Source organism: Tachyglossus aculeatus, chromosome 25 (assembly GCF_015852505.1).
Source record: "Tachyglossus aculeatus isolate mTacAcu1 chromosome 25, mTacAcu1.pri, whole genome shotgun sequence".
Classification (NCBI taxonomy): domain Eukaryota; kingdom Metazoa; phylum Chordata; class Mammalia; order Monotremata; family Tachyglossidae; genus Tachyglossus; species Tachyglossus aculeatus.
In genome coordinates, this window is record NC_052090.1 from 20,246,364 (window position 1) to 20,260,586 (window position 14,223).

The following is a 14,223-nucleotide window of genomic DNA, read 5'->3' on the forward strand; positions in this document are numbered from 1 at the left end:
GGTTTGAAGCCACTACTGGGATAAGGGGTAACTGCCCCTGGATCCCAGCTTTCCCCACCTTGGACCATTCTTTGAACTGCAGCACCATGCTAATGGATTGCAGCTCCAAAGGCAGAGAGAGAAAATTGCTAGATCCGTGGCTGGCAGGGGTAGGGGTTAGATAAAGTTTGCTGTAGAATCCAAAGTGGGTGATCAGCATCAGTAGATGTTGCCATGGAGAGGTCAGTATAAGGTGAAAACTAGGTAGCAGAGGATACTGGGACAGAGTGAGGAAGTGGCAAAATCCATGAGAATCCAAATCCAGGAGAATTAGTCTTTTATCTCCTTTAAACAGATGAGGAAACTGAGGCCAAAGAAGGTTAAGTGACTAGCCTAAGGTCATGCAGCTGCCAAACAATGGGCCTGAGACTAGAACCAGGTTCTCCTGTCTCAAGCCCTGTGCTTTTTCCACTATTCTATGTTACGTCAGTGCTTAGCGTAGAGCTTAGCACGCAGTAAACATTAAAATGTGCAACATCATTACTGAAAATCATTATGCCACAATTCAGGGGTTAGAGCAAATGATTTCCACAGCAGGGGATAGTGTTTTAAATGAACTTTCCTTTTGTCTCTTGAGTCACTGACAGTCAGCCCAGTTGACGGGTTTTGGGGTTCCTAAAAATAGACGCTTTGTTGGTTTTTTTCCTCACCGCTTTTCACGAGGACCTATTTAGCTGGTTACAATTGGAAATAAAAAGAAAACTTAAAAAGAATCTTTCAATCAATAGCCCAGCTCTTCTGTCTTCTGATGGTATTTTAATACTGCAAGCATGGGAGTCTTCAATTCCATTGGCGAGCAGATTTCCTTCAGCTGTTTGTGGGATTGTATAGGTCAAGCAGCCAAGGGGCTCAACTTTAGTGTTCTTGAAGCAGTTATGACTTGACTGGAGGGTGCAATTCCATCTTAAATCACTGTTCTGAAGCTAACTGGCACTCTGGGTTTGGGTTTAAATAGTTTCCTCATTTCCATCTGGAGCTAGCTGGACTCTAACTGCACTTTTATCGGGCCTGCTTGGTACGGCTGGGGTCATTAGGCTGTGGACTGCTCCACTGGCATCAACTTGGGAGCCAATTGTTGAAGAAATTCCCTAGCCTGAGGAGCGAGGGACATCCTCAAGTAAACATTGGCAGATTCTCCCTTCTTCCCATTTCGTTGAGATCTATACCCAGAGAATTAGGAGATCATAAAGAAGGATGGAATGCCAACGTAACAGCCTGGATGGCCCAAGAACATCTTTGTAGCAGCAAATACTTGACAGAGACTAATCAATTTTATTTTTTTAGTCAATCAATTGTATTATAGGGTGCTGCACTAAGTGCTTAGGAGAGTACAGTTGCTCCCTCCTTTTCAATATCAGAAGTTCATCTGATGGGAAATGTCTTCATGAGCAAAAATTCTGGGTAGTCTGGTTTTCAACTGAGAAGGTGGGGTAGAGAAGGCAAGCTGCAAAGAGCTTCTATCAGTCCCTTCCCAGATGTGATGGCTTTGCTCTGGGCTCTGAGGCTGAAAGTACAGAAAATAATACTAATGATAATAATGATGGCATTTATTAAGTGCTTACTAGGTGCAAAACACTGTTCTAAGCGCTGGAGAGGTTACAAGGTGATCAGGTTGTCCCACGGGGGGCTCATAGTCCATCCCCATGAAATCAAGGAGTCAGTAGGGGTGTCTATAAAATACTGTTGTTAGAACAGTGAAAAGAGTTCATTGTCGTATTTATTGAGTGCTTACTATGTGCAGAGCACTGTACTAAGTGCTTATAATGGTATTTGTTAAGTGCTTGCTATGTGCCAAGCACTGTTCTAAGCAGTGGGGTAGTTACAAGGTAATCAAGTTGTCCCACATGGGTCTTACAGTCTTAATCTCTATTTTACAGTTAAGGAAACTGAGGCACAGAAAAGTTAAATGATTTGCCCAAAGTCAAACTGACAGTGGTGGAGCCGGGATCAGAACTTACAAACTCCGACTCCTAAGCCCATGCCCTTTCCATTAAGTCACACTGTTTCTCTTAATCTTTCTAACCCCCTTCTAGACTGTGAGCCCATTGCTGGGTAGGGATTGTCTCTATCTGTTGCCAAATTGTACGTTCCAAGTGCTTAGTACAGTGCTCTGCACACAGTAAGCACTCAAATATGATTGAACAAATGAATGAATGAATGTCTGTCTTCACCTCTAGACTGTAAGCTTGTTATGGGCAGGGAACATGTCTGCAAACTCTGTTTTATTGTGCTCTCCCAAGCACTTAATTCATTGCTCTGCACATAGTGGAAGAAGTGTGGTTTAGTGGATACAGCACGGGCCTCAGAGCCAGAAAGACCTGGGTTCTAATCCTGTCTCCACCACATGTCTACTGTGTGATCTTGGGCAAGTGACTTAACTTCTCTGTGCTTCAGTTGCCTAATCTGTAAAATGAGGATAAGCACATGAACCCCATGTGGGACAGGGACTGTGTCCAACCTGATTAACCTGGATCTACCCCAGCACTTAGAACAGTGTTCAGCACATAGTAAGCGCTTAACAAAGACCATAATTATTATTATTAGCAGTAATAGTAAAAGCTCAATAAATTCTATTGATTGACTGAGACCTGGGGTTAAACGCTTACTAAGTGCCAGGCACTGTACTAAGCTCCGGGGTGGATAAAAGCAAATCAGATCTAGCCCTGGCCTCGCCTCTATCTGATTTACAAAGTCCCAGCACAGAGGCCCTTCATCAGTTCTAAACACAGATTCCAATGGGGATGTCTACACAAAGGGGAAGGAGAAGACTTTGCTGACTCGGTAGGAGGAACTTGAGAATTGTCCAAATTAATCGATGCTGTAAGGTTGCTGAGGCCAGCGTTTAACACCCCAAAGCAAGGAAAGTGCCCCCGAAGTGGGTGAGCCAACCAGACCCTTCCTTTAAAAGATGCTATAGCTGACATTTATTTAGCCTGCTTTGAAGATGAAAATTGCTATATTAGAGCCTGGAATTGGTGGTATTGATTTATTAAGAATCACTAGATGTAGCCCGAGTGATTCACCTCATTTTTGGCATGAAATACATTTTCTCCAAGTAGAGGTCAGTCTCAATATTGATATTTTAACAACAGATGATTTGGGCTCTCATTTCTTGGAACTTTTGCTATCTCCTGTGAACAGGCTTCATTGCGTGGTAGCTTTGTAGACTCATGGGCATTTGGGTTTGAATGTATTTTCTCAGCAACATAACCAAAAACATGTCAAGCACTTGTTTACACGTAGCCCAGTGTTGGAGCTCCCAAAGACAGGGATGAAGCACTCAACTGTTTACAAAGGTTTCTTGGGTTTCCTGTTAATCCAGTATCAAAAAATGGTTGGCAATTTCTCGGTAAAAGCTGAATGATTTCAAGCCTTGGGACATGCCTTGAAAATTCAGTTTGTTGCTTTTTGATTATCGTAAAAGAGGTTATGAACGTTGTCTCCAAGATTTCCCTGGAGTGTGGTCCATTGAGTTTCCAAATTAGCTCTAGCTAACCAATTTAATGGAGCAACCTTAAGAATCTCTCAGTGGGCAGTATTGGCCTTTGATTTTGCTGTTTCAGTGCTTTGGTCTGTACTTATCTTTCTCCATGTTCTTTGTAGTGAGCGCTTCAGTTCTGCAAGAGCCTTTCTTTGCTTCCTGACTCTTAAGAAGTTAGGCCACTTCAAGTCAGCTGATCAATCAATCAGTGATATTTAGAGAACACCTCTTGATTGCAAAGCACTGTACTCCATGCTTGGGGGAAGATAACAGAAGTCAGGGTACCCATTCCCTACCCTCAAGGAGCTTACAATCTGGGAGAGAGAAACAGGCAAAAATTATTTCAAATGGTGGAAGCAGATCAAGGAATAGTGAATCAGGATGAAGTAGCTACATGAATGCTTATGTAGTCAAATAGACCTATGTATGTAAACCCAGAAAAAAAAGTCACATGGTAAGGCCACTGGATAGACTCTCTCCGTGTTTCTTTGGGCTTTTGCAACTTTAATACAGTAAAATGGCAATGAGTGGCAAAGGTGTAAAACATTCTGCTAGTGGTGACCAAAGCACTAAAAGGAAGATTTTATCCAAAACTTATCATAGTTGAAAGCCTGCCTTCAACTCTCTGCCCCAGTAACTGCCATTGAATCAATGATTCAGTAACACATTTTTTGCATAATGAAGTTCTTCAAGAAAACAACCTCGATATTATAGGAGAAATCCTCCCTGCTCCTTTGTTTAAAAATATTCCCTTTCATTTATTAGAAAGTTTATTCCTCCTCCAGGCCTACAATTTGTTCTAAGGCTCCTGCCACTCCAAAAGATAAAGGCCAAATAATCAATGGCATTAGAAAAATGTTTTGAATTTTTCTCCTTATTATAAAATTGAGTGTTACACATAAAATTTCTGACAGAAGAAGGAACTGGACTGTACACTCAGTTTGAAAAGTTCATTTTCGCAGTTATTCTGATTTTCTCAGTTTTCATTTTTATTTTAATTTTTTTTAAGTTAATTGCTTACTATTTGTCAAGCACCATTCTAAATGCTGGGAAAGATAATCAGGCTGGATAAAGTTCCTGTCCCACATGGGATTCACAATCAATTAGGAGGGAGAACAGATACTGAATCCCCATTTAGCAGTTGCGGAAACTAAGGCGTAGAGAAGTTAAGTGATTTGTCCAAGGTCACACAGCCAGCAAGAGGCAGAGTTAGGATTAGAACCCAGGTCCTCTGGTTCCCAGACCCATGTTTTATTGATCAATGGTATTTATTGAGTGCTTACTATGTGCAGAGTACTGTACTAACTGCTTGGGAGAGTACAATGCAACAAAATTAACAGACACATTCCCTGCCCATAAGAAGCTTACATCCACTAGGCTATCATCCAGACAGTCGGTGGCTTGTTCTTTGAGAGTATAATATAACCCAAATGTTTGCTGGAGAAGGGGGTCCATAATGTCAGCAATAAGAATCTGGTGTATAATCTTCATTTAGAACAATGTAGCATGTTTCTTTTGGACTATCATTTAGTCAATTGTATTTATTGAGCAACTGAGCACTCTACTAAGTGCTTGGAGAGAATAATAAAATTAGTACAAATAATCCCTCCCCACAAAGAACATACAATCTAGGTAGAGAGACACTAAATTGAACTGCAGGAAGCAGTGGAGTGGGTTTGTAGATGCTCTGGTGCGTGAGCGGTGTGATTACCCAAGTGCTTAGGGGATGTGGAAGTGGCAGTAGAGGGGGAAATGGGATGGGGAAATTATTGGTTAGTCAGGGAAGGCCTCTTGGAGATGATGTGATTTCAGAAGGAATTTGACGGTGGGATATGTTGCCAACTTGTACTTCCCAAGCGCTTAGTACAGTGCTCTGCACAGAGTAAGCACTCAATAAATGTGATTGCATGAATGAATGAGAGCTGTGGTCTGCCAGATGTGAAGCGGAGAGAATTCCAAGCAGAAAAGAGGGTGAGAACAAGCAATTGGCAGAGGGAGAGGCTGGTATATCACAGGACTATTAATGGCTATAATAGGCTCCTCATTCTTCTCAGTGTCTCCATCCACTTAGTACAGTGAATGCATCTAGTGTGTGTTCAGTCAATACAGTTCATATTACCATTCCTCTCCCCTTTTCAGTCCATACTTAATAATAATAATGATGGAATTTGTTAAGCGCTTACTATGTGCAAAGCACTGTTCTAAGGTGATCAGGTTGTCCCACGTGGGGCTCACAGTCTTAATCCCCATTTTACAGATGAGGTAACTGAGGCCCGGAGAAGTTAAGTGACTTGCCCAAAGTCACACAGCTGGCAAGCAGCAGAGCCAGGATTAGAAGCCATGGCCTCTGACTCCCAAAGTGTCTTCCTGAAAGCTCACTCTGCCCACATCTTTCCCTATCAAAACCCTCCAACAGCTACCCATTTCCCCCCATATCAAGTCAAAACCCCTGACCTTCGATTTCAAGGCTTTCACCAGCTCTCTCCTCCTTACTTCTACCTCTGCTCCCCAGCTCACAATCTATCCCCCTCCCAAGCCAATCTCCTCGTTTCTCTTCCTCCTGCTTCTGGCCTCTTGCTCTCTCCCCTGCAGAGAGTTACCTCCACCTCCAAATCTACCAGAGCATAGCTCTTCCGAAACTCCACCACCTCCAGAAGACGTTCCCTAAATCACCTTTCTTCTCCCCGGTCATATTTTCCCAATTCCCACCTCAACAATTCTGCACTCTCAGCCACACGTGGTTCACGTACACAGCAAATTATGGACTTCACTTTTTGTGCACTTTTCATTCACTTAGCCTTCTTTCCCTTTTCCTGCTTATCCATAAATGATTTAGGGTCTGTCAGTAGAGTCTAAGCTCCCAGCAGACAGAAATGCTATTTTTTAGATCTATTCCTCTCTGAAGTGCAGGAGTGCTCAGCACACAATAGGTGTTCCAATCCTCCCCACACTCCCTGGAAATTAATGGCACACTGAAGTCTAGAGTAATGAAATGACTGCGGAAATAGTCATGCTTAAAGGCTAATGTCCTGTCTTTTGTATTTTCTTCCAGCTCTCTGCATTAGAAAGGCAGATCTTTGACTTCCTGGGCTTCCAATGGGCTCCGATTCTTGGAAACTTCCTGCATATAATTGTTGTAATTTTGGGCCTGTTTGGAACCATACAGTTCAGGCCTCGGTACATGGTGGTGGTAAGTCCTTCACTTCTTTTCATATTTGTTATAAAGCTTTAAACCCTGCTTAGTCAATAGAGTAAAATGAGTGGAAGGATTTAAATTGTTCCTCTGTGTCTTGAATCATACACCTAAGGTTATAGAGGAAGCAGTCTGATGGCGACATTCAGGTTTTAAGGTGGAAATTCGATGCTATCACTCAGTCAACATTTATTGGGTGCCCTTTATTTTCTGAGCAGTGAACTGGGCATTGGAAAGATTTACAGAGACGAAGAGGACAAAGTCCCTGCCCTTAAGGAGCATAATCAGTGAAGCAAAAATACTGGGAATGACCACCAATGTTAATGACATAGAATTAAAGTAGTCCTGGAAACTCTAATTGAGCCTCTTCAGATAGTCCTTGTAAATATTTGGCTCTTTTCTTTTCTACTCCAACTTCCAAAATCTATTTCACTTGAAACTCCTGTGTTGTGAAAGGGGTGTGGGTGTAGGGATCATATAATGGGAACTAGCAGAGATTGCTGTGCATTTAGAAAACACATGCCGCATGCAGTTCATTCATCCAGTCTTATTAAGCGCTTACTGTGTGCAGAGCACTGTTCTAAGCACTTGGGAGAGTACAGTTCAACAATAAACAGGCACATTCCCTGCCCACAATGAGCTTACAGTCTAGTTCAACAAGGCTAAATCTTCACACCCCTCAGCGTGCATAAAAATGGGGCTTTCAGTTTCCTGAAAGGTGCCCAACCCCATCACATGGCATAAACAACTCCTATCAAGTTCAATACTGTCCATCGCTGGTCTTTTCTCTAAGTTTACATGAGTTCCAGTTCCAGTCTGGAGAATTGGATTAGGGCCCTCCCACCTGGGTGAGCATGCTCTCTATTTCATCAATTAAGCCAATTAAATGGATTTTGCTGCTAATCTGCCAGCCAAAAGAAACTGTTTTTCCTCAGTTAAGATGATAATAATGCTGAGACACTCCCTGCTGTGGTGTGAAATAAGAAATAATTGCACTGAAGTGTATAGGCTACTTTTTGTTTCTCTTCCCAGACCTCCCACTCTCAATAGTCTGGGGATGCCATGTTGATTTTCATGGTGAACAGTTTAATTCCTCAGCCTGCAACCTGCCCTTCCATTTCATCCCCCTCAACCCTATGCCTTACTTCCCCTCCCCAAAAGATCCTTCCACTGTTCTCTGTGTCCACCTGATCCAGGCTCAAAGCTCCCTGTTTTCTCTGGATTTCAGGGCCCTTAGTCTGGGCCTCTGAGTGAAAGGTGGAAAATGGAGTGGAATTGAACCATCAAGCCGGAGGATAGGTGTGGGTGTCTATGGGAGGTGTTGAGAAGCAGCTTGGCTTTGTGTATAGAGCATGGGTTTGGGAGTCAGAAGGACCTGGGTTCTAATCCCAGCTCTGTCACATGTCTGCTGTGTGACCTTGGATAAGTCACTTAACTTCTCTGGGCCTCAGTTACCTCATCTGTAAAATGGGGATTAAGTGTGTGAGCCCCATGTGGGACAGGGACTGTGTCCAGCCTGATTAACTTGTATCTACCCCAAACCTTAGAACAGTGCTTGGCACATAGTAAGTGCTTAACAAGTACTATATTATAATTATTATTGCTTAGATGTGGAGTCCCCTTCAGAATTGATTAAGAGAAGGAAGGATACCCGGTGAGACTAGAACTGTGGGCCTCCAACCCCTTTTATCCTATAAGGCTTTGCTCATTCCAACCATGCTTTTGCCAACTATGGGGGCTTTGAGAAACCAAATCCCAGAGATTGGTGAAGAGAAGACTGCCATTTACTAGAAAGTACAGAGTAAATGAGAACCTATTCAAAGACACCCAATGTGATTCATAGAAGTGTTCAAATCTCCTATTTCCTTCCCCATCTGAAGGCTAATCTTACTTGTTTTATATAACTTACTGTACTGATCTCCTCACTTCTGGTAAAATCTCTTTAGTTTTTAGTAGGAGTCCACCAAGCTGCTTTGTAGATAGTTATGTTTAAGAATGATGAGGTCGTGAAACAGCGAAAGGTCTTGAACATCTTCATTTGAAAAGGATAATGAAATTCAGAATGTAACATTAGCTCCATGCATGTTTATTACCCCACTGGGCAGGATATACTATTTCCTGGTTCTGAAATACAGCTAGCAGGAAAGTAGGCAAAGCTTAAACATAAAATATCAAACAAGGTTAGAGGGAATAGCTGAAAACTCAAATCTGAATTCAAGGATGAAGATTGGGGCATTTGATGCCAATTGTGGTGATGCTTCTTGAAGTCAAAGTTTTCCTGGAATAGCTGAAAAGCTTTTTCCTGGTCTTATATTCAATCATTTGTCCCCTCCTGCCTAGATAAATTTGAATTTCCACACATCCCAACCTCCCAGTCACCTTATCCCAAACACCAGTGACCATTTCCCCACACATCTTCCTCTTTCTTTCCTTTTCTGACTTGCTTCACCCAGCATTAGAAACAGTAGTCTTGTTTGGTCCCATGCACTAAGGCTTCTATGTTGAATTTCACACACCTTAGAACAAGGAATCAACAGTACGTTTAGATGGTCCAGAGCAAACTTTTTCAAAGTGTGGCTGCCATATTAATGCAGCAAGAGAACTTGTACGCGATCAGAAACTCCTGGGCAAGTGACAGGAGTCTCTGACTAATCACCCTCTACCATCCTGCTCCCCTGAGAAGCTGCAGAAGGACACAGAAGAGAGCCAGTCCTGAGGCTTTCCAGGATGGAGTGAAGGGGAGGCTGAGCCACATCAGAGGGATGAAAACCACTCGATCCCTCCCAGGCCTTCCTTTGGCTCTTTTCCCTTTCCCCTGGGCTGATCCTTGGGGTTTGCTTCTTCTGCAGCTCCTACCAGAGTCTCCCCCCAACCCCTCAAGTCCCTCACTTTAGGACTGCAACACTTCCTGCCTCCCTGCTCCCACCTTTTTCTTCCTCCCAGTCATTTTTCATGGCATTTATTAAGCGCTTACTATGTGCAAAGCACTGTTCTAAGCGCTGGGGAGGTTACAAGGTGATCAGGTTGTCCCACGTGGGGCTCACAGTCTTAATCCCCATTTTACAGATGAGGTAACTGAGGTACAGAGAAGTTAAGTGACTTGCCATTTGATAGTGTCCTTAGGCTAGTAAATTGTTCAGTTCTTCTATAGAAGCAAGCATGTCATTACCAAAATGGTAAAGTAAAAGATTGATAGTTCTAGGTGGATAAAAATGCTACAGGAGACAGCTGAGAAATTTACTCTATCCCAACTCCTGAAGCCGGTCAGAAAAATCCCTAGAAAAGTCAAGAGACTTTAAATCCCAGATGGAACATTTTTCTGTCCCCTTCCTTTAGCCACAGTAAATGTGAAGCCGCAGTGGGCCTGGGTTGTTGATACCAAAGAAGTGTACTTAGAAAATGAATAGCATCCTCTTTGGACACAAGAAATCTTTCTCTCTCTCCCTTTCCCCTGCAAGAATGTCTGGGTATTCAGCACATAGCTCTGCTTCAAGACTGATGGAGAGCCACTTGTTTAAAGGAAGAGCATCTATTACTTTTTCACTCTTGTTTTGCTTGGATTCCATATAATGACAATCACTTTCTAAGCTCTTGCTGACAAGTGCCAGGCTTGTTTGAGTTATACGCTGTGTCTTCTGCCTTTCAGCATAGGTAGCATGTTTTATTGCTAGAATAAATTTTCCCTTGTCTTCAGAAGAATCTAATTCCTGTTTCCTAAATGTCCTATACAGTATTAAGTTTGCAAAGGCAAATACATAAAATAAGTAAAGCGGAGGTTAAAGATTTCACTGTGTGACAAGCTCCTTTAATTATAGAATCTTAATGCTTGAAGGGTGTGTAGAAGCCATCCAAAGCCATTAAAGTTGTTCCAAACTTTCCTCAAAAGGCAAATACAAGTCACTTACTTCACTGGGAAGGATGGCAGGAATTTACATTCATCTTTTGTTCACTTATTTAGGTCTTCAGGACCTGAAAAATGAAACACTAAACTGAAATCTTAGAGCTCCTAGAAAAGGGGATTCTGTACCTCTCTGGGTAAATCATTTAATCTGCATTGCAGTCGCCTCAATAGTCAGTCAGTCAATGGTATTTACTGAGGGCTTGCTCTGTGCAGAGCATAGTACTAAGCGTTTAGGAGAGTACAATACAACAATATAACAGACACATTCCCGGCCCACAGCTAGCTTACAGTCTAAATGGGGCGAAGTTTAGAGGGGAAGTCTCCACTTCCCTAAAGCCCCTGTCTCCAAGTAGGGGATGGGCTGAAAATAGTTCCAGTAGGGCCCTGTGTGTCCATCTGAGTGTGCACATGTTTTTGTGTGTGTGTGTGTCTTGGTGTATCTGTGCCTGGGCACCTATTCACACTCATCCAAGACTGAATGTCCATTGTGCTAACTAGGATGTTGCCCTGCCTATGAGCATGGGCACATACATGTAAAACAGTCCCAGCCACACTGGCAAAGCACTCCCATCCTCTCCTCTCCCCTTTTGCATGCACATCCCTTCTCTTGCTTGCTGGTACTACTTTCAAGCCCCTGAAAAGCAGCCAGGACAGAAGTAAAAGCTGAGGTAGAGGGCAAAGCGGGCACCCTTAAACATGAGTGCTTTGTAACGCTGGCATCAGAGGTAAGAATTGGGTTTAAGAGAATCATCAAGGCTATAGGAATATATAGGCATAGTTAGATCTGTACATTTGCATCTGATTATAAATCCCAAGCAAGAAAAACCGTCAGCCAAGACCCTGTATTGATTTGGTTTAAAGCAAAACACCAAAAAAAATTAAGAGGGAAGAAAGGTGCACTTTTCTGATTTGCAAATGCATAATTACGTTCCAAGTTGCTGTCCCTCCCCTGAGTTATGAGCTCCAGCCCAGTCACTTGCTTGTGAGGTGTTTTTCTTTTTCCATCTATGCAAGACCATTTTCCTCCAAAAAGACTATTTATTTATTCCTTCAGTAGTATTTATTAAGCACTTACTGTGTGCAAAGCGCTTAGTACAGTGCTCTGCACACAGTAAGCGCTCAATAAATACGATTGATGATGATGCAGAGCACTGCATTAAGTGTTCAGGAAAGTAGAGTACAACAATAGAGTGACAATCCCTGCACTCAACAAGCTCACAATCTAGACGGAGGGAAACTGAATAGAAATAAACAGATATCAATACAAATAAATAAAATTATAGATACATATCTAAGTGCTGTGGGGCTGGGAGAGAAGGGCAGAGCAAAGGGAGCAAGTCAGGGTGATGCAGAAGGAAGTGGGAGATGAGGAAAAGTGGGACTTAGTTTGGGAAGGCTTCTTGGAGGAGATTTACTTTCTGTTCCAACAGCTGAACAAATATTGAATGTCCCCAAGATTCAAATTTACTAAAAGAGGCTCCTTTTCACTCATGACTAAGGTAAACTATACCAAAGGGATCCGTTCAAGCCTAGGACAGTTCATTGCAGTTTTGTTTTATTTTCCAGAAAGTTAGAAATATTTGAAGAGATCTGTAATAGAGTGGGACAGTATTGCCAGCATAATGCCCACACTTTATGATTCAATTATTTGATACACAGTGAAGTATGTTAGAAAAACATGATAAAGTATCTATTACATTTAATTTCAAAGCAATATTCCAAAACTGCAATCATCTTCACTAATAGGTGATCATTTATACTGGAAGGCCTGCTTACATTGTATGTAAAATGGGAAACCAGATACTCATAGATTTTTCTCCATAAAATGGCACAGTCCAATTCCCATATTTACCCTGTTGGGTGGTACTTTTCTGCTCATCCATCCAACCACTGTAGATCATAACTTAAAGAGCAAAAATGAAAGTTTGAGAGACAAGTCTCCTCAAATAGCAGTCTTCCCCACAGACTACTTGCAAATGTACAGAGAGCTATTAATGGGGTGTTCTGATATTAGCCAGAGTTAACACATAAGATTTCAGCTTTTAGGGCTTTTAGGTAGGTCAACAATCAATCAATCAGTGATATTTGTTGAGTGCTAACTGTGTGCAGAGCACTGTACTGAGTGCTTGGGAGAGTACAGTACAACAGAGTTGGTAGCCACGTTTCCTTTCCATGACAAGTTCACAGTGTAATGGGGAAGACAGACATTAATATAAACAAATAATTTATGGATTTATTAGCCCCACCTAAGTGCTGTGGGGTTGAGAGGGATGAATGAAGGGAGCAAATGAAGGTGATGCAGAATGGAGTGGGAAAAGAGGAAATGAGGGTAGAGACAGCTCTCCTCTTGTAGACACCTGGGCCTTCAGGTGTTCTTCCTTTATCAAATTTGTTTAGATTCTTCTCTGCTCTTGCACCTGTGGACAAACTGTCAAAAGGGACAGTTACTTCTTTCTCCAAGAAGCAGATAAAAAGTCCCAGTTCAGCATTTCCCTTGCAAATTCATTTTCAGGCAATATCTTTATGGAAGAGTAATGGTGACTCTGGCTTTCAACTTGCACCCGCACTGTTGGGCAGATAACAAACGCCTGAATTATTTCAAAATAATCAGCGACCCCATTGCAGATTTACATAATCGAGTTCATTGGAGGATAAAATACTCAGGAAACAGTAATCAAAGGAACGTTTAAGGATTATCTGGAGACTATGGACCAGTAAACACTTAAAAAAATAAATCTGGCCCTTCTGGCACCTATTTAAAGCAGCAGAGAATATTGGATTTGTAATTTCTTGGCTCTCAATGGGCCTGAGTAAGGAGAGCCCTTGTCAAGCCTTCTCTTCCTGGCAGTTCCTGGAAGAGTTATGCTTATTGATTTTTTTTTATTATCGATTGGTTTGCTATAAGAAGTCTTTCATCTTCACGGTGTTCTTTGTCTTTTTTCTTTCTGTCTAGTACACGGTATGGACTGCCCTGTGGGTCACCTGGAATATTTTCATCATCTGCTTCTATTTAGAAGTAGGTGGGCTCTCTAAGGTGGGTTCACTCTAACTTTGACTTTGCGGGGATGGGAGGGATGAGAACAGGGAATGGCTGGATGGATGATGACCACGATCTGTCTTGTTCTTAGTACATTAATGATTTCAAAAGGTGGCCACTGAGGAAATTGCCCCCTTCCTAGACTAGTATTTGGGGCCCAAAGGGTGGTGTTCAATAAACATAATTGTTGCGTATCAATGTGGTTCCTGAGGAAATAATCCTCTTTGGAAAGCATGTAAATGCTATTGAGTTGGGCATCTGGAGCCCAATCAAGTTAAGTCATATTTGTGATTCCCGCGTTCCAAAAGTGATTCTGCTGTGACACAAAGAATATTTGTGGTACACAAAGAATACTGGGGTAACTGGAGCTCCAAAGGAACGAATGGAAAATGGTTATGAACATCCTTGGGTCTGAAGCCCCTAATGTGATTGATTAAGGAGATTAATGCCATAATACGGAAAGCTTAATGACATCGTAATTTGAATACTAACCCGGAGACAGCTGATAAAGAATACTCCCCCAAACATCTGAATTCCATGATTTTATTTTCCCAAACACCTGAATGCTTCAT

At 42.2% G+C, this 14,223-nt stretch overlaps 1 protein-coding gene across 1 annotated transcript in view; it reads left to right on the top strand.

The window, feature by feature from the left end:
* The window catches only part of NKAIN3 (sodium/potassium transporting ATPase interacting 3), a 293,652-nt gene that overhangs the window by 166,498 nt on the left and 112,931 nt on the right, over nucleotides 1-14,223 (top strand). The window contains exons 2-3 of the mRNA XM_038766751.1: nucleotides 6,573-6,710; nucleotides 13,568-13,648. Coding sequence (XP_038622679.1) covers nucleotides 6,573-6,710; nucleotides 13,568-13,648 — 219 coding nt within the window. The remainder of the gene's footprint in view (nucleotides 1-6,572; nucleotides 6,711-13,567; nucleotides 13,649-14,223) is intronic.